Source organism: Falco rusticolus, chromosome 1 (assembly GCF_015220075.1).
Source record: "Falco rusticolus isolate bFalRus1 chromosome 1, bFalRus1.pri, whole genome shotgun sequence".
NCBI classification, from domain to species: domain Eukaryota; kingdom Metazoa; phylum Chordata; class Aves; order Falconiformes; family Falconidae; genus Falco; species Falco rusticolus.
The window spans coordinates 10,634,300-10,654,866 of NC_051187.1; the positions used below are offsets into that span (position 1 = coordinate 10,634,300).

The following is a 20,567-nucleotide window of genomic DNA, read 5'->3' on the forward strand; positions in this document are numbered from 1 at the left end:
TGCTGGAAGCGGGGAGCTGTGCCCACCCGCCCCCGGCCCCCATCACTGCAATTCTTCCCCTTCTCATTAGAAATGCCCAGCAACACCCCGCAGACAAAGCCACTGCAAACAAAGTGCAGGGAGAAGGGGGGAAGGGGAGAAGAGAGGATTTTTTTTTTCTTTCTATAAAAAAAAAAAAAAAAAAAAAAAAAGGAGTGCGGAGGAATTCTTCATTCACTGATCTGTAGAATACATTAATATCCCGAAGTGTTGGCACAGCCTCCAATGCTCGGGGGACCAACAATGACTCCGAGTCTGGGATCTTCAAATAAACCACCCCTGCTGTCATGGCCACCGGGAAAGAGAATAACAGCAATATTAGCTGACCTTCATTTTGTTGTTTCTCCAGACCTGACTGCTAGACCTCTGTTTGCCTGTTACTAGGATTTCTTGGCGGAAAAATGTGAGCATTTCCTAGACGATACAAGAGGCAGTTTATTAGGTAAATAAACCAGGCCCTAAGCAGTCGCTTCTGCTTGATAATGAGGAGGGAAGGAAAGGAACAGACCTCCCCGCACCACCTAAAATAACCCCAATCAAGGCTCTATAACTACCACCACACGCATATTTTTCAACAGACAGTTAATGAACAAGAGAAGGTCATTTTAGCTCAGCCAACTTGTGAGCAAAACCATTTGCTCAGAAAACTATAGGCCATAAAAATCACAGCAGGCACTGTCTGTATCATATAAAACTGTCCATCTATGGAAGCAGAAAGAAGTTTAAAATAAGCGTATTCTTTCAGGCTTCTGACAAAAGAAAGCATCAAGGAGAAAATATTTATCGAGGAGTCGTGCGAGGAGGGCTGGGAAGGAGAGCGCATGGGACACCTCGCACTGCTCCCTTCTTAGCTGATCTCCACGAACCACACTGATAGACATAATTAAATTATCAGGCAGCTGATGACCCAGGAACAACGATTAAAGGCTATTTCCAAGCCTACAGCACCTCCTGCAAAAGGCTACTGCAACAAATTAGAGGCAAGTTTTGCAACATTTCCCAATGAATCTCACAGATAAATATAATCACCAGACAGTTTTTAGAAAGCATGGCTTGGAAAATGAAGTTTCCACTGAAACAGTGCTAGTGGCACTGTTTTCCTTGCCAAACAGGCAATGTTCTAGCGCATTTTTTTTTTTTAATATATAGAAGATAAGTGTTACACAGCAGCTACTGTGTGTTACAATCCAAACGGGGATGCGGTACAACGCAACCCGAATGCATTCAAAGCTACACAAGACACCACCTCGCATCTGCAACTCATCTGCAAATCCCAGCACTCACTAGGATTTTACAGCAAAGTCACTAGCACAAGCTGATCATCGTGCAGCAGAAACACCCCCCCCCCCCTCCTATCACAAAGCAAAAAATTATTTCTGAAGCAGATAGGTCATCTATTGAAACAGTGAATCCCACTTTGCTGCTGCAGATCTGTGCACAGGAAAGCATTCCTGCCACCAACGTCCAACTTGGTTTGCAAGCAAAAGTGATGCTGTAGTGACACATCTCTGCTTTTACTGCAAAGGTTTAAAAGTCACTGCAAACCCTAGCCCCAACGCTGGTACAACAGCATCAATGCGAGCCCCGTGTGTATCACCTCTGTGTGACATTTGGCAGTGTGATGCTGAGCAAAGGATGCAAAACCTACCTGAAGCCTTGGTCAAGCAGACAGCTAGCCCACACTAAAGCTACCTTTAAAGGCTACAGTCACTAGGGCTGCACTCACACCTTCAAGTCGCATCAGAGTGATGCCAGAGTCATGGACTTTAATCTGCAAAAACTGTATTTAAATATGTTAAAACTGGGGCTGGTTTATTTCATGACTTAAAACCCCACTTCACACGGCTGTGAGTTTGGAAAACACATCAGGTTCACGTTCCACCAGAAAGAAGGTGGTGAAGTACCTTCTGGAGGCAGCACGCACTCCTGAACCAGCTCATGGCAGCGAGTTCAACCCAGCTCATCACTGCCAGACATGAAACCGCCCTCCCCGCAGCGGTACCACCTTACAAGCTTAAGCCAGTTGGGAAGCTTCTCCCCTGGAGCCCTACCACAGCAGGTTAAGTGGCTACAGGTGTTCCCTCAGACTGCAGCTTGCCCTCTGCTAGGAGGCAGGTATCGAAGGGGACGGGTCCCATCCACCCCACCGCCCTGCTCGGCGCTGGGTCTGGTGATCCCGCTGCAATAGCACAAGTTGTTTCCTGTGGAAACTTCCATCTGCTCTGCAGCTCGCCCCGGGAACAGGAGTGTGAGGTCCCACTTGGGGCAGCAGCAGGATAGTGCCTGCCAGCAACCGCTGCTGCACCCCACTGTGCAGAACAGCACCCTCCAGCACCCGCGCACCAGCCCCAGCGTGGCTCCTTACTGGTGCTTCTGAACACCTCGGGGTGGGGGGGCTCTGCCCACCCGAGCCCCGCAGCCCCAGCACGAGGCTGAGCTGCTTTCAGCAGCACCAGACACAGCGCTGGGGCACAAAGAGCCCCCGGTACGACCGTCCTTGCAGACGCAGCTTGCTGGCATGACCGAATGCACAGCCCCCATGCACTTTCCCAATACAAAACCACCAAGCCCAGATGCACAACACTGTTTAATTAACACGCTTGCTGGAAGCGTAACTCTTGCCATTTGAATGCTTCAAGATGAATGCTGCATGAACATGCTTGATTTTCACCTTAAATAAATACTTTCCTTAAAGTAACACTTTGGCCATCCCCCAAGTGTCGGGGGTGGACCTGACAAGCCACCCCCTCCAGGGCCAGGGTTTCTCACTGCTCTGCCCATTTGCCAGAGGACAGTTTTCCTCCAGCCAGAGTTAGCACGATTGCAGGAATCCTACTGTATTTTTGCAAGACAAGAAAGATTTGAGATCACAGCCCCTGTTGGATTTATAACCCCAGTTTCTGGTGGGATCAACATCCTCTATGCATCCTCAGAAAGCCCTGAAGAGACATCATAACCACTTGGTCCCTAGCAAACTAATTTCTCCATTGACCACATCCTCCATGTATTGTTGTGTCCCTCAAGTGCCCGGGGCCTGTGAAGCAGCATTCCAGATGCTGGACCCTCTCTCTGCCCGGGCACTGTGCTTGCAGCAGTGCTGTGCTCAGGACAGCATCTTGGCTGGGATGAATTTAAGGTAGCAAGATCACAAGAGGCTAGAAATGGCTTGCACGGGTATTTGGGAGCCAAAAATTAAGGCAGAATTTCAAAGTTGTAAGAATTAATAAAAACAGTGAACCCAGATAATTCCCCCCCCCCGCCCCCCCATTTAGTTTTAACTAAATGGCACAAAATCCCCAAGCCAGAACACCGTTGTATTTCAACTCCAGATTGGGTAGAGCAATTATTTTGTCACTGAGCATATTAGGAAAGAAAAGGCAGAAGGAGGCGAGTTTGAGCCTCTTTGGTAATGTACAAATTATCACATTTCAGCACCATTTTCAGAAATATAAATTAATGATTTAATTCTGCAACATGTATCCTTGGAAACCAAGCTGTAAGCAGTCGCCCTTGGATATTTCACACAATTCCAATTTTTTTCAATATTCAAATACAACTAATTGCTTGCCCTTTTGGAGTGATGGACAGCTTGGGTGAGCAGGGTGCCCAGGGGCTTATTTTACCACCAGATTTGTACAATCCCGCTACATGGGTTGACAACAGCTGCTCTAAATCTCCTGATAGGTATGAACAAGCACTGATGAAGTTCAGTCTGTTTGAACAGCTGCATATGCAAATGTAATTAAGAAGATGTCTATTGCCTTTTGCTCTCCTACCCATGCCCCCCCTTTCTCCCTCTCCCCTTAACTCTGTCTCCTGATGGGGAGGGATGCCATTATCATAGCTTCAGACTTGAACCTACATCTGATTTACATCTCACAACCATGCCACGCTCCAGCCCCCTCTACTATCATTTGGGCTCTGCTTGAATTTAGGGCTCTGCTATTGAACAGCCCATTACTTTGCAACCTCGATTGCCAACGCATTGACACTGCCACCTGAAAAGCAAACCTCTTGTCAGTACATAGCAGCAAAGTAATTTTTCCCCACCTCATTTGCTGCTGATCAGTTTGTGACTGCCCTCCATCCCTTCTTTATACTATACTTGCCGTGGAGCCTTAAGTGAACCATTTCACTTGTGTCTCTATCTGCAAAAGTCATCCCGGGAGATGCTCTGGGGGTCACCACAGCCAGAAAAAGGCTCATGGGACCAGGTGGCACAGATGCCAAAGACCCAGACAAGTGATTGCTGGTTGAATCCACCAACCCTGGGCTTGGTGGGAGGATGGAGAAGGCTGCAGTGGTTCTGAAGGGTCTCAGTGTCACAGGACTAACCATCTTTAAATGAAGCAAGATGGTTAATGAAGCCAGGCGGACTGACGCACACAGAGCTCCAGGTCTTCCCCTTCAAACTGAACATTAACTGGGATATGTATCCGAAAACTAGGTGAACGGAGCTGCAGCTGCTTCTCCAGCACCAGAGAGGAACCGCAGCTTCCACACAACTGCACTGTGGAAGAGAAAAAGTGATGTGAGCAACCACAAGCCTGTCCGATTAACCTCAGCAGGATGGAGGCTCTAGAGCAAACTGAAGAAAGACTAATTAGAACATGAAACTAAGTGGTAAACAGGGTAGAAAACAAGGGGACTGTACTGAAGGGAAATCAGATCAAACAGAGCTAATCAGGTTAATCCAGTAAGATAATGAATTTTCTAGACAAAGGAAACATGATAGATCCTATCCACACAGACTTCAGCAAGGCATGTGATACAGTGCCATGTGGGAAATTATTAAATGAAAAAAAAAAATGGGGATTAGCAGAACTGTAAGGCCAGGAAACTGGTGAAAGGCGAAGCAGCGTTGAAAGAAGGATCAGAATGGATGGAGGTCACCGGCAGAGCTCCTCAAGGAACGGTCAGGAGGCTGATCTTATTAAATATTTTTATTAATGACCTTGGCACAAAAAGTAACTGTGCTAATGAAATTTGCTGATGACATAAAGTTGGAAAGCAGCACCAGCACAGAGGAAAGCTGGGACAGCATATAGGAAAAAAAATGGGTAACTTTGAAGACAAATGGAGGAAGGTTGAAATTCGATGGGCTGAAAGAGGAAGCCACGCACTTGGGATAAACAAGAGGTTGTGCTAAGCGTTGGAAAGAAAATAACTCAGGTGGAAAATGTTCAAGAGCGTGAAAGGCCCAAGCAAACAGCTCAAAGCAAAACTGAGGCACAACATGCTGTAATTGAAATATTTCCAGCAGCCAGGGAAGTGCTAGAACCGGTGGGCAAGCCACTGCAAGAAGGCTCTGGGGATGCTGCGGTCAGTCCTCATGGTTAACAAACCAAAAAGTTTCAGTAGGAAGATGTGTAAAAAAAGGCTAATCAAAAAACAGAGAGATTAATTTAGGAGACTGAAATGTAAAGACACTTGTTCAGCCCGACAAAACAAAAGCTGGGAGGGAACACTGAGTGATCTCTTAGACACGCACATTTGGGGGAGTAAAATGAAAAAGGGGAAAGAACTATTCAAGACACCAGAACAAGGGCTGCACGTGGGCAACATGAAGTATCCCTGACAAGTCTCAGCTGGAAATAAGTTTATGACCACTGCAGTCTTCCAATAGGAGTAATGGGGGGGAAAAAACAAGCTTGTTCTCAGAAATTTATCTTGAAGAGATTCTATGACCCAGAAGGCTCTTCCCATCCTTTTCTGCTAAACACACACACAGCTGACACTGCCAGTAAATGCCGTGCTCCTCACCTGGAAAGAAATTCATAAAGCAACTCCAAACCACCTTTTTTAAAAAAGCAGAACCCTTTTATGAGTGCTTAGGTGCACCCCCTTTCATCAATTGAATTCATTTCAACATCTCAGCATGAGCAATTTTAAGCCAAATACTTAAGCTGTGAATATAACATGTGTGAAGAGGAGGAGGAGGCACGCAGAGGCCACGAGCTGGCTGGAGGGTACAAAGGCACTGGAGGAGCAAGGACCAGGCTGCTGGGCACATGCCACTAGCAAAGGCATCATCTCAGCACCATAACTGACCTTGTTGCTGAGTCAGAAAACACCCTCTGGGATGTTTCTTCAAGCTGTTAGTTACCCTGTGAGCTCCCCAACCTGCTCCCTGGGGACTCGGAGCTTACAAAGCCAAAATGTTTCATATTATGGAGAAACAAGATGGCAAGACAATGTGTGAACCAGGAGTTTTATTAGATTAGCAATATGCTGAAATTACTGGACCAGTTTGTTTAAAAAATATTCTTCATTAATGAAGCCACATTTCCCGCTATGTCCTTAAGCAAACCTGCTCTGAGGTTTCTCTGGTGTCTAAGGAGACTTGAGCTCATCCTGCCTTCCCCCCCTCAAAGGGGCCCTTCACTGGGTCTTTCTAATGAGGACAGATGCCCGAGTAAGCTTGTAGTAACTTCTTATCTTTGAGACCCCTCTCTCCAACTAATCTCAGTTTCAATTAGGCAGTGGGTTCAGAAAGAAGTCAGTGGGGCAAGGTGGGGGAAGAGCACGGCCGCACACACGCAACGGGGCTGCAAACCCGTCGGTTCCTCCCGAAACCCAGCTCACCTCCTGCAGACCTCTGCTTCCCCGGGCGCAGCTAACCCGCGCTCTCACGAAGGAGGAAAACAAGCTGTGTGAGAGGAAGGAAACACTTCATGGAGCTCAGAGAAAAACTACAGCAGAAGGGAGGATGATGCACAAGGTAGCAAGACTAGTGGAAAGCTAAATCCTGCAGCAAGATCTGCTGGATTCCTGGAATTCCCCAGCAGGCTGGCTGGCAGCAAGCGAGGGCTGCAGGAGAAGGGAACCAGGACAGAGAAAAGCCCAGATGAAACTCCATCTGCTATTCAATCACTGAGAGCTGCCCCTCAGCCACCTCCCTGGGCTGCTCCGCTCCTGGGAGGATGGAAGTGTCAGTGCATTTAAGCCACCAGCGATCAGTGAAAACACCAGCGACGAGCCCAATTTAAGCAACAGACTCATCGTTCTTCTGCTGAAGTTTCTTTTCAAAGCTTTCTCACAGGGTAACAGCTTAGAACACGCTTTACAACCTGCAATTGCTTAAAATGGAAGAAACTGAAGGAAGGAAAAAAAAATAATAAAAAAATCAGGAAAATCTGTAACTTGCCAGGCCAAGAAAACTCATCCTGTAGAAACACGGACAGGTGACTCAGAGCCAGTGCAGTTGTCAGAGCAGCACCGCGGGGGAATATCAGTGTAACTTCTCCGAGAGTCAGATTGCAGGAAAGGTTGATTTCATGGCACACTACACCAGCTTCTCCGCTCCACTGAGAAAAAAATAAACGGATGGGGACTTGCTCATCTAAACACACAGTGTACGTCAGAGGAACAAACCTGAGCAACTGCCATCAATAATTTATAAAACAAATTAAATCCATGGCAAAAATAACCATAACTTAGAACAGAGCGATCATAGAATCTGGCAGGAAAAGGCCCCAGCCTGCATGAATCATTATTTTCTAGAGGAAACCTTATATAATCCAAGCTACTCTGTTTTAAAACAAATTAAACCTTCCGAAAATGTCAACTAATAAGTTTGGCAAAACTCTACCTTTAAATCAGGTATGTTGGCCATTTGCTAAGATTAAAAAACCCTGCCTGGTATCGACTGACTTTACAGTAGTCTACACCCTGCTTTCAGTATCTCCAAAAAACCTCCATCAGAAGGCAAAGGGGAGAGGAGAGCATCTACCTGGGGCCAGAGGAAGGCCATTAGATTGCAATGCCATCTTGTGGAACAGGAGAAAATGAAAGACAGAAAAATAATTGCTCAGTGGCCACTTTGGCATTCTGTATCATTTTACAGCACACAGGTATTAGCCAAGCAGGGCATATTCGGTGGTTGCATCTCATTTTCCTCATTTATCTGAAAGGTTAGAGGGATGCACGCAGTGATAACTGCGCAGACATGGTCTGCCTCCCCCTGGCTGCTGGGAAGGGGATGGATAAGTCTGTCAGAAATACAAGTTTGCTTTTTTTTTTTTTTTTTTTACTTGTTTTTACTACAACAAAGTCATAATCTTCTGTGTTGCTTCCCCAGAAAACCAGCCCTTCTCCTCAGCTACAGGAGAGCCACCAAAAACAGTGACTTGGGCAGGAGCAGAGCAATCCCCCAGATCCCCTCCCCAATTCATGGTCTATAGCCTAGCAGGACCTGAGGAACACTTCTGACTCGGTGCATTGCACAGCTTAGCCACAACCACCCCTGCATATGTTGCATCTGGTAACTAGGGTCCCAGCCGTGCATGCGCGACTAAAATCCCCGTATCTCGTGCAGACACAAACACTTCAGGGATGCTCTTATCACAAACAAAGCCTGGTTCAACCATCCTCGCTTCAGGGAGCTGCCTACTTATGTCTTCAAGTCAAAAAAAAAAAAAAAAAAAATTTAAATCTACAAAAAACTCAAGGATGGGAGGAAAGTTACCAAAAAGCACCATCCAGGTAAGCCAGGAGGAAGCTGTGGACGATGACTTTCTCCTCTGTCATGAGGCCAACTGCAACCCACGGGCAGGGAGAAAGAACGAGGTTCTTTGCAGACTCCTGACAAATACTAACTGCCTGTGCCTGCTGATGAACAGAAAACCAGCCCACATCCTGCGCCTTTATGATTTCCTTCTTGAAGGATGTCCAGCCTTCCTAGACCCCTCTGCCCTTCAGGACTGTCTCCCAAGGGACTCTGTCAACCAGGCCCCTCAACAGGCCAGAGGCTACCCCCAAGTTCAAGGTGGCAGTTTTGCTGACCCCTCTCCTTACTTCTCTGAGAACTGAAAACTATCATTTCACGATTGCTGTGCCCAAGACTGCCTCCAACCATCACATCACCCACCAGCCCTTCCCTGATTGCAAAGAGCCAGTCCAACAGGCACCTTCCCTCGCTGCTCATGGACCAGCTGTGGCAAAGAGGTCCCTTCCAGGTCCCTTCTACACACCAGGAACCTCCTGGACTGTTTCCCCTCTGCTATGTTGTATTTCCAGCAGACACCTGGTGGGTTGAAGTCCCCCACGAGAACAAGAGCTAGTGATTGTGAGGCTTCTCCCAGCAGCTTACACAATGTTTTGTCTATAACTTCATCCTGGTCAGGTGTTCTGTAACAGAATCCTACCATGATACCTGCCTTGCCATCCCTCCCCGATTCTTACCCATAAACGCTCAATCCTGCTGTCACCATCACTCAGCTCTAGGCATCCAAAACACTCCCTAACACACAGGGATTCCCCACCGCCTCTCGCCCCTTGCCTACCCCTTCTGAAGAGTTTACGGACACCCACTGCAGCACTCCAGTCGTGCCAGTCATCCCACCATGGCTCTGTGGCGGCAACTGTGTCGTGGTTTTCCTGCCACACAATGGCTTCCAGCTCCTCCTGTTTGTTGCCCATGCTGTGTGCACTGGTGTAGACGCGCTTCAGTTGGGCTGTTGATCCCACCACCATTTTTTTTTTGGAGGGGGGAGAAGCCCTAATTCCTACACGACTGTTCTCAGGTGCTTCTGTAGTTTCTAACACATCAATAACCCTTGTTGTTGAACGCGCTGGTAACGCTGGGGTAGGCTTAATTTTCTTCATATTAGCTCGTAGGAGGCTGCGTTCTGGATTTGTGCTGGAAGCAGTGCTGATCCCACAGGGGTGGTTTCGTTACTGCCGAGCAGCGCTCACACAGCGCCCAGGGCTTTGCTGCTCCTCAGCCACCCCACAGCTGGGCTGGGGGCACAGGGAGCTGGGGGGGACACTGGCCCAAGGGATGTCCCACACCATATGGCACCACGCTCAGCAGATAAAGCTGGGGGGAAGGTTGGGGGGGGGGGCTGCGCATTGGTTGATTGGTGGTGAGCAATTGTTTTCATTTGCATCACTTGTCTTCCTTGGGTTTTATTTCTCTCTCTCTGCTATTTCTCTTCTCATTACAATTATCATCATCATTATTATTTTATTTCAATTATTAAACTGTTCTTATCTCAACCCATGAGTTTTCTCACTTTCACCCTTCCAATTCTCCTCCCCCATCCTGCTGGGGTGGGAGTGAGCGAGCAGCTGTGCGGTGCTTAGTTGCCGGCTGGGGTTAAACCACAACACCGCTCCCAACATCCCAATCTGAATTACACTTTCATTTCCTTGCTTATTTTGAAATGCAGTTCTTAAGAAGACATTCTGAGGGTTTAAGTTTCTAACAAAAAAGTTAGGGAGAACTGGTTAATGAATGTTACTCTGCACAAAACCTCCCTATAGGTATGCAAACTGGGGACAAACAAACCCAAGAAAACCAGTGGTAAAACTGAAAAGCCAGGATTGTGCATGCAGGCATTCCTGTAGCAAATCTGGTAAAGGCAGCCTAACACTTGGTTAATGATTTGTGTACACGAAAAACTCAATGCAAATTTATGAAATCTGAGAAATATACGTCCCTCTTAAATGCCCAGCATACACTGAAAAGAAATAAAATGATGCCAAGCAGCATGCAAACATTTGCTTACAGATGACTAATGATTTTCAACAATAATTTCATAAATGCAACAGACTTGAGTATACCCCATGGTTATTCTTCCACTGCAATCTCTGGGAGTTCCCACTGACACCAGTGTGGGGCTGCCCGGGGGCCACCAAGAGAGACAGGCTCCAACCAGGGCAGCCTTCGTTGGGCAGAAGCAAGGGGTGGGATTGTCAACAGCTCTTGAGTCAGCAAGAGAAATGGCATTGAAAATAAGCTGCAAATGAAAGAACCCACCCGAAACAACCTGAAGGTTTCTGCCAGGATTAAGTATGGCCAGAGGTGCAGATGCTGCCTCCTCTGCAACGCTTCCGTGCCCCGCAATGCCTGTACCGCGCAGGTAGCACCAAGGGATGGATACATCACACCAGCTGCTGGAAACAACCTCCACAGCTCGAAACTATGTTTGCATGAGAGCAAGATGTTGAAATATTGATTGAAGTTGGATTTCACCAGAAATACTTTGATTTTATTATTATACTGGCTGCTAACAAAGACACACCCATTAATGCGTTACATTCTTGCTCATAAAAGGGTGATTATTCCACTATCCATGCCAGGCTGCTCCGCTTGTATCCACAGCCAGTGGTTCCAGTACAGGCACTCATCAGAAAAATAAGACGACATTATGATTTCAAAAGTGAGGCAAAAAACACAGAAACAGGCACATGCTGGAACAGTGCAGAGACTGGGTCCAAGCAAACATCTGCATCCCGGGGAGGGAAGGGGTGGGCAAGGGGGAAGACTGAGCACTTCACACCGGTTTAAATCCAAAGTAACACACCGAAACCAAAGATTTACTGAAGATGTTATCAATTTAAGTGAAATGTTGGAGAGCAGGGGGAAAAAGCGCTTTGAAAAAATTACCTAGCAGGTGCCAGCTTTCCTGCTGCTTGGCTTTGTTCAAGGAATAATTGTACTTACACGGAGGGTTCTTCTGATCTTAATACACTAGTTAACTTTCAGTGCCAGGGATAAGGGTGGAAAAGGGATGGGAAGAAAGCCATGAAAGCCTGCGTCTTCCAGCACGATTGCTCTAAAACTCGTGCTCGGGCAGAATAAAACAGCTATCTGAGGCAATACAGTGTTTACATATGCCCAAATTGTTATGCAAACACAGGAAGACCTATTGGAGCAGAGGGAACAGGCAGTGAGAGGCAGTGCTTCTCACCACCCCTTGCAGAAAAATGTTTATCGATGTGCAAAGGGTGAGAGAGGTCACCCCCAAGGAATCCAGTCTAGGATCCTCCCAGCCTCAGCCTCTCCCACCCTCCTCCTCCTCTCAAATTCCCCAGCTCAGCCAGCATGGGCTGCAGAGTTAAAGAGACAGGCTCATTATCCAGCAACTTCGTCCGGGGGCTGCATTTGCATGAGGAACCTAAAAAGGAGGGAGAAATACCTAACGAGGGAGAAGCTGTCCCATGTGAAATGGAATTCACTGCCTGCCCTGCACAGATATTTCGCATCACGCTGCCCTGTACTCGTGCAGAAAACGAAACCACAGAAATTAAGGAGAGACTCCAAAGGCACACAGGGTACTCAGCATCATTCAAGTGCCATTATTTTTAGATTAACTCCATCTTGCATCAACATTAAAGATCTAAAATAGTCAGTCATGAACTCTACAGTCACGCCTTTAATTCTATCTGTATCTGGTACGAGAGAAACTGGAGACAAACGCCTCTGACAAGTCAACTTTAACCTCCAGAAGAAGCCATAGAATCTCATCAGCCTGTAACAACCAAGCTTTCAAAAAGTTATCGCTAATCGAGAACTAAAATCCCTGAAATACGTCGTCAGTGCTTGAAAAATGCCTCATTGCCAGTCTAAGCTCAGTCGCTTTTGCTACTAAATCATCACTCTACAGAATAAAATCTCCCCACCAGCCAGAAACAGATCTGTGACCAAGTCAGCTCTCTACTTCATCTTTATTAAACTATGTAAGCCAAATTTCATTAACTTCTGGCTATAAGTCAAATTTCTACAGAGCGTAAATTATCCCTGTTAGCATTTTGAGTCTCCTAGTACAGCAAAAATGAACCACGGACACCAAAACCAGACATGTTACTTCCAGAAGTGTCTTACCACCATCACCTCCCCGTGGACCTCACCCCGCAGTCACTCATCCTCCCAACATAAAGACATGCTCTGTCATCACCCCCAGCCTCCTCCCACGGCCATTGCGATCAAACCCCCAGCTCTTCAACCTAGAGAGGAAACCTGCATTCGCCCGTTTGAGATGAGTAACTTCTCTTTGGCTGTATGGAAAGAGAGACCAGTTCAGCTTTACCAGCTTGCACATAGCTTGAGGAGTCGCCAGCAAGGATTTCATGTCTGGCAGGCTCTGAATGCCACTGGGTTGAGAACACATTCCTGCAGGACACCACCAGAAACACCCCTGTGGCATCACTCCCCGCTGTGACCGGTTTGTGAGAGCTGGTAGCTAGCAAGATTTTTAAACCTCATTAACACGTACTGCTCTAATTTCGTACAGTTTTACAATTTCCAATCAGAAGATTGTGCAATGCTGAAGTCAAATAGCTTAAGGAAATTAACTGTATCAACACGCAGCAAGCACAGTGAGCCAAACCTGCAACATCAGCTGAAGAAGTCTGGAGAGGTGGGCTTCTCTAGCTTTTAAAAGAAGTTGTACTCGGTGGGAGCGCACTGTGCACAGCCTCCAAGCGCTAAGCTACTTTCTCGCCATTTAATAACAGGGCAGGATTTGTGCTCAAGCCATTTCCTACCACAGGACGTTGATTTCTTGTCCACCATCTTCACATGCCGCGTCTGGTTGCGAAGCTTGTCGTCTGTGTTTTCAACCAGGTTAGTGAGGTCATCGATGATCTCTGGGGAAAAGGAAACACGAGCATTAATCTCCGAGCCCTGCAGCATCACCGCTCAACAAGCACGCAACTGCTGGAGGCTCCAAAATGGAAACCAGCTGCATCCTTCTGTCTTCCAGGACGACAGACCAGCGTGCCACATGCAAGGGTCCAAATCCTGGGAAACACTATGCAAGAGACTTCCAAGTTCAGACTCTGTGCACTCCACTGCAAGAACTGAGGAAAAAACCAGCCTGAAACAGCAGCATCAGTCTAATTAGGCACAGAGTATAACATGATGGCAGCCACAAAACACTAGCCAAACGAAGAGAATTAGCACATATGTTATAGAAAATCTGAAATTTCAGTTGCTGGAACAGGGATCTCAGGGGAACAGGGACAGCATCTCAACACTTAGCCATTACATAGTCATTAAGACATCCAGAATCACCATCTATATAAATGCTTTTGAGAGTGTTTGGTGTGGTCCCAACCACGCAACCACAGAGGATACAGTCAAAGTCCTGCCTTGGTTCAATTACTGAGATGTACAGATGACAGCTCTGCTTGCAGCCCAGATGATCCTCTGGGAAAAGGAAAGTGAGCAAAATTTCTCCTACATCTATTTTTAGTAGAGGGGAATGGAAAATTTCAAGCCAACCCACCCTCAACCTCAAGCAACTGATGACTTCAATTTTGCCACAGAAATCAGACCAGGTACAAGGCTTACACCAAGAGTGGTTGGTGGGGTGGGTTTTTTTTAACACTGAAAATAAAAAGCCATATTCAGGCACCAGATTTCCTTCTTGCTGACTGTTACGCTCTAATTTTTTCTTGAAATACACAGCCAGTGCTTCGTGCTGGGTGCATGAATACATCACATTAGAGTTGCTTTCAACTCTGCAGGTAGGAATGGCTTTTTTTGTGTGTGATAAATCAGGAGGAGGACAGCAGCCAAAACTTGAATGCTATTGCAAAGCACCTTGCTCTGGTTACACTTCTAGCACTTTCCCCACTATTGACTGCTGTCTTAATAAATCCAGCCTGCCTTCTGAGATCAGGTGGGGGACAGCAGCCGTGCCAGCTGGTGGGTGCTGCACTCTCAACTCATTTGTACCCCGGCAGATCCTAGCGCTGCATCTCTGTGCTGGGGAAACATCCAGGTTTAATGGAGTGTAAGCAAAACAGAAGTTAAAGTGCACAGTGTTCAGTTAGCAAGACACACTAATATTCCGTTATGCACCACAACGCTGAATGCAAGCTGGTTGAGGCCTATCAACAGGACAGTGCCCTTATTAATTAGCCTTTATTGCTTTGACTGTATTCCTTCAAACAAGAGATTTCCCAAATATCTCTACTAGGAAACAAGGGGATGACACTAAAGAGAGCATTCCTTGTGCTTCCAAAAATTCCGTGTGACACCAGAACAAAACCTTGTGCTTACAAGGGTAGTGCCAATATGTCACGTGAGTTCTTGCAGCTTCTCAAGACACCTGTACAGCTTTGCTGGCCACCGCTTTTGTACCAGCACTTGAAAGGGAACAGTTTCCTCAATCCACCATCCTACAGCAAAAGATAGTTATGCAGGGTGTTGATGTCCTCCGATCTTACCAAGTAACAAGCACCGTATCTAGACACAGTGATACAAGCAGTTTGATCATACATATGGAAAACAAAAAAATAAACATAAAACAGTCAAAGTTCTGAAGATACAAAGGAGATTTTCAAAAGGTGTATGTAGCACAGAGGTTTTACTGTCCCAGGGAGTTGGGAGATTTAAGCATCATCCCTCTAATGCATGCTTATAAGTCCGCCCCTCAAGCACTCTATCATCTCCAGCGAATCTCTATGTAAAATGATACCAGCATCTAAAAAACCTTGTACTTTGAAATTACATATCTTTCTTAAAACATGAGTTCCTGATTCATGTCCCACAGCCTAAACCGTCTAGGTATTCACATGAAGGGGGGGCCAGAGGGCAAACAACTGCTTCTCTGTGTGTGCAGCCTCCGTTTTATCCTATAGATCTAAACCATTCGCCACTCCTGTGGTTAAGCAGCATCGCCCCACCAACACCGCTCTATTCCACACACAAACCCTCCGTATTTGTGAAGCTGTTTATAATACTCAAGATTTTACTGTTCATTCCACACCACATTTTCCCAAGTGATGGCAGGTATTTTATTTGAACTGCAAGATTTGTTCAGTTTGTAGTTCAGATATTCATTCTCCTCCCCCTCCCACTCAACTTTCCCAGGTCTAACATCTGCTAAGCCAACAACATTTTGGGGAAACTTTATCTGTCTTGCGTGATTCAGCACACAGGAAAACCAGCACAATGCTGCCTGCAAAGGCAAGCTCTCTCATGTTTGCCTTTAAACGGAAAAAAAAGTGCCGAAAGTTCCCATTGTTGTCAAGGACAAAGTGATAAGCATGCTTGGGAAATAAGAGACTTTCCTTTGCCAACGCTGACCAGACCCTCCTTGAAAAACATCCTGGTGAACAAGCTGTAACTAAGTGAGAACAAATATGAGCAGGAAAATTTTCTGTCATGATTTCAAAGCCCAAGGCATTGCCATTAGGATTATGTCTAGAGCCTCTCCTTTCCCATCCCCTGCACAAGCCATTCCCCATCAGGCCAACCAGCAAGAGCCGTTTCTGAGCCAGAGACCTGCACTGCACAGCTTGGGAGCAGCATTTCTCCGTATCTGTATGTCCCCTGATACAGCCAGGTTTCAGGGGAGCAGGCTGCTTCACCGAGCACACAGCCCAAAGCTCAACAAGCCACCAGTCCTTTGATGTAACGTGCAGTTAGGACCAGGAGAAGCGTTGGGGTGCTCATGGCACAACCAGGAGGTCTGAGCAGGGTCTCTCTCTGCATCTGCGCTGGGGCTGGCATGGGGAGAAAGCACAGGGAGGTTCCTACCCCATCACCAGCTGAAGCAGAAGCCCAGTGTGCCCTTACAACCACCACCACCCTGCAGAGAAACACCCACCCCTCTACCTCCACCCACACGCTGTTGCAGTGACACTGTTTCAGAGCAGCTCTTGACCTTCACGTAAATCAAAGAATTTCTCCCCACTCTAAAGCAAAGGAAACACCATAGAAATACAAGCTGTATCAGGCAGAGCTGAAAACTAGTAATGAATTGCTAAAGGTAGGCAGAGCTGCTGCCAGAGGAAACAAACTCAATAGTTAAGAAAGCCTTTATAGCATCCACAACTCTCGGTAGGGTCCTGAGGACCACCTCTCCCGACACATGACCCACCTGCAACCCTCTTAGCTCTTCAAGCCGGCAACTACATCCAGGGCAAAATATTTTCTACCACCTCCCAGTTATCTGACTATGCAAGGAGCAAGTTAAAAAAAAAATATAATAGGAACTTGAAAAAGAGGAAGGAGGGAGGTTCTCCCGTTGTGAGGGAGCAGACGGGAAAAGCAGGCAGACTGCTGAAGGGCTGCCAGTGACCTTACAGAGGACATTTCTGTAACACTGCACTGCAAACCGCATCTAAACCGGTAACGCAAATTTAGCCAAGGTCTTTTTTCAGTGAAGCAGGATCTTGAAGCAGAAGATAAAACCTACTGCAAAACCCTAGTATTAAAATCTGAGTAATTTAAGCCCAGCTGAAGTGGGAGAGGTTTGAAGGTTGCTCATCTGTTGGGGACTAGCTCAGACAAGTTCTCCTTTATCAGCAGGGACTTCTGCTTGAAAACCAGTGTCGCAGCCCTGCTCAGCCCTGCACGTGTGTCCCTTTGCTAGGGTCACAGCCACCAGCCAGGCAGGCACATTGGCTTTGAACTCACCAGCAGACAAGACAGCCAACTAGACCAAGCACAAAAGGGGCAGGTTTCTATAAAGAAGGCAGAGGTAGGTGCATGGGCATCACCAGTTCTCCTCACCCCATTCCTGCAAGGCTGCAGCAGCGAAACACAAACCTGTCTCTGTAAGTGAGGATGTTTCCTGGTGATCAAAGCTGTAAAATTTAGGCTGGAGCCCTCAAAAAGGCAGGATTTCTGAAGAAGCCTCATATATATCAGACTGCAAAAATCATGGTGGGCTTTACAGATTTGGTATCAATACATGCATACCTTAACCCAGGACAAAAGTGGTGGAAGGTCTTAATTTTGTGGGCACAAGCCTGTCTGCAGCCCTGCCCTTGCTCCTCTGGTTACGGGACCAGTGATGGAGAGGGCACGGGCAGCCCTCCAGGGAACCGGGATTTACAAGCAAAGAAAACGCACAATGAGGAAGCAGCGAAGCAAGCAGATGACAGGGAAAAGCGCAGGTTGATATATTCTGAAATATTTGACCTTTTTTCTGTTAAAAAAACCACAGTAGCAGTCTCTGATCTTAGGCAACACATTCTGGAGCAATGCAGAGCAAGAAGAGGTTGAAGAAACATCCTTGTGGAAGAGGCAGGAGAGTGGGAACAGCAGCCCTACAGCCAGCCAGCCCTCTCCAGTTCCAACGTTAATCCTACCTCCTGGGGAGGAGAAGGGTGTTTACTGCTGAAAGCAAAAGCAAAGTAAGGAAAAGCTACTTTATTTTTTTTAAAAAAACAAACACTTCCATTTTGTAAATATTTTGCATTAAACTTGAAACATTTTTGCCCATGAAAACAAACACAAAAACCACCTATCAGACCTGAAGTTGTCACTGCATCAGCTATCACAGCCAGAAAATTAAAGCTTCTAAAGTTGCAGCCAAACATAAAGCATTTTTAAAAAAATAATAATTGTTCATTGAATTGCTTCACTGGTCAGAGCAAGCTGCAGCACTACCAATGCCTACAGCCAACTTTTAAAGAATCAAGAATCCATTGATTGACCCAGATCAACAGAAGGCTACTCAGAGATGTGAGCACTAAGTGTTATAGTCCTTTTCAAAGTTTTATTGAAATGGAAAATGAAGAGTGAAGCACCTGAACCCTGGATCATAAGCACGTTCCACTTTGCTCTATCATGCTCGGCTTCACAATCTCAAACAATACATTAAAGGTTGAGAAAGATGATTTTTATAATATCTCTGAATTACGCGGTTCATTAAAAGTCACTCTAGCATCACATCGTGCTGCTACCGATTTCTGGGGCCCATCCACGTGCACGTGTGTGTGTTCAGGACCGTGCTCAAAGCGACCACCCCAACATAAAAACCTTCCCTGAAATGGCAGCGGGACAACAACCTGGTAGCAGCGCTAAGGGTATATTTATATACATCAATAAAATAGCATCTGCTAATAGCTAGAAAAATACTTATGCAAAGGACACCAATAGAACACAGACGATAAACTGAGCAGAAGAAATTATATGTAATGCTAGGAATTCCTCAGGGAAAAAAAATCTCATTCTTCACATCCTTCTTCCTTTGAAGACTTTGCCACCACCATGAAAATCAGAAAGGTTTGTTCCGATTCCTAAAAACACCAACGCCTTCTGTAAAAGGCTGGTTCTGCTTCTCTCCAGCCATGGCATGGATAATTTCACAGCCTCCCATGAGACAGGAATCCCACACGTTAGGGCTGTAAGTCATCTCTCAAAGAATCATAGAATCGTTTAGGTTGGAAAAGACCTTTAAGATCAAGTCCATACATCATGCTACAGCTGGTCTCTTGTGTCAAGGGCTTGCGCAGGATGGGAAAGCAAACCCTGAGCTGAACCCAAGCCAAGTGCTGGAGCAGTCTGCTGCGTCCAAATGGATCCTTTTGCTTTTCTCCTCTATTCCTCCTCAAAAAGGCTGCAAGCTTCAGGCACAGGATTTGCCCGCGGGCCTGCCAAGCAGCGCAACACCGAGACCACAGGTCCTCCATCACAAGCACCATCTGCCTTTCCCATATTCCCAACTTCTCTGTTGACATTTCTAACAACGCTTCCTATGGGTTTGAAATCGGACTTCTCTGGCAGCCCCATCTTCTGTGTCAACTCAGCCATCAACTCTTTCTACAGCTGGTCAGAAATTTTCCAAGGGAACGGTTTCCACTGGAAAACCGTTTGACAGATGATAAAAACAGTACATCCCAGAGCGCTCTGCACGCCTGGACCTTCAGTGTTTTACCTCCTGATGATGCCCTTTGTGCTGAAACGCCTCCCCGATCAGGTTGAAGTGAATAACCAGCTTTCGGCTTGCAAACAAAATACTCAGTTTTGACAACAAAATGAAAAGGCCAAAAGTTTTCAGAGAGCAAAAGCCCCTCTCCCAGACCATTCAGCCACTTCATCTTTCCTCCATTTCTGACCCCAAGACCCTGCCAGTGCCCACCAGCCCCACTCTGCTCCAGCAACACTGAAGACAGGAGTAAGCCAACTGCTACATCATGAGATAACAACGAAAGATTAAACACATCATGAGATAATAAAGAAAAATAATATTGAAAAATTAATATTGCATCTTTCGTTGCAGGGACTAAACAGCAGCGAGCTACGCCAGAGTTAACGGCGCATGCATCAACGCTGCATGTTTTAATTGAAAAAGGCATAACTCATGAGATGACAAGTCACAAGATGAAGCGCAGCACACTGACACCAAGGAGACGATCCTATCCAACTGCTAGGGATGCTGCTGCGCTCATCACCAGGGCCCCACGCACCCAGGTACCGAACCCAGAGCCCCCCGCGCTGCCTCTCCCATCAAGGGGCTCACAAGAGAGAATGGCAAGTCATTATGGAGAAACCCAAAGGGGTTCATTAAGGGACTGAAAGGCAGGCAGCGGCAGAGCTGGAGAGCTGGTCCATTTCATGGAACACTCCGATTTATTTTGCAGGAAACCATGTGGGATTTTTCCTACTCTTTCTCCACTCAAAAGCAGGAAAATTACCTGCTTGCCTCTCCAGCCTATGTCTCCCTATTTCCACCCATACCCCACACAGGTGCACCATCTTTCTGAAGGCACACTTTGTTTGGTTTGGGGTTTTTTGGGGGTTTTGGTTGTTTTTTAAATCATTCTCATTAACTCATGGAATCCCTAGAAAGGATGAGTATCTCTTCCCATGAAGTAGAACAGGCTCTTGCACAGCCAGAGTTCTGTTTTCCATGACTTCAAACTAATTGATTTTTTTGTTTTATTTAAAACACACAAAAAGCCTCATTTGGTTCTGGCAACTCTATCTTTGAGTCACATTCTGTCCATGGAGTAAGAAACTCAAAAGCCAAGTGAAAGCAGCCCCGTGAAATACAGCA

General features: G+C 46.4%; 1 protein-coding gene across 4 annotated transcripts in view; it reads right to left on the bottom strand.

Annotated features, from left to right (window-relative positions):
* STX8 (syntaxin 8) overlaps positions 1-20,567 on the bottom strand; it is a 104,513-nt gene that overhangs the window by 26,429 nt on the left and 57,517 nt on the right. For 2 of the 4 annotated variants that reach the window (XM_037409512.1, XM_037409521.1), the window contains exon 7: positions 13,312-13,413. In XM_037409512.1, the coding sequence (XP_037265409.1) occupies positions 13,312-13,413 (102 nt within the window). Of the gene's footprint in view, positions 1-11,787; positions 11,943-12,530; positions 12,938-13,311; positions 13,414-20,567 lie in introns of those variants that run through there. The other 2 variants (XM_037409504.1, XM_037409494.1) reach the window with 2 other exon arrangements.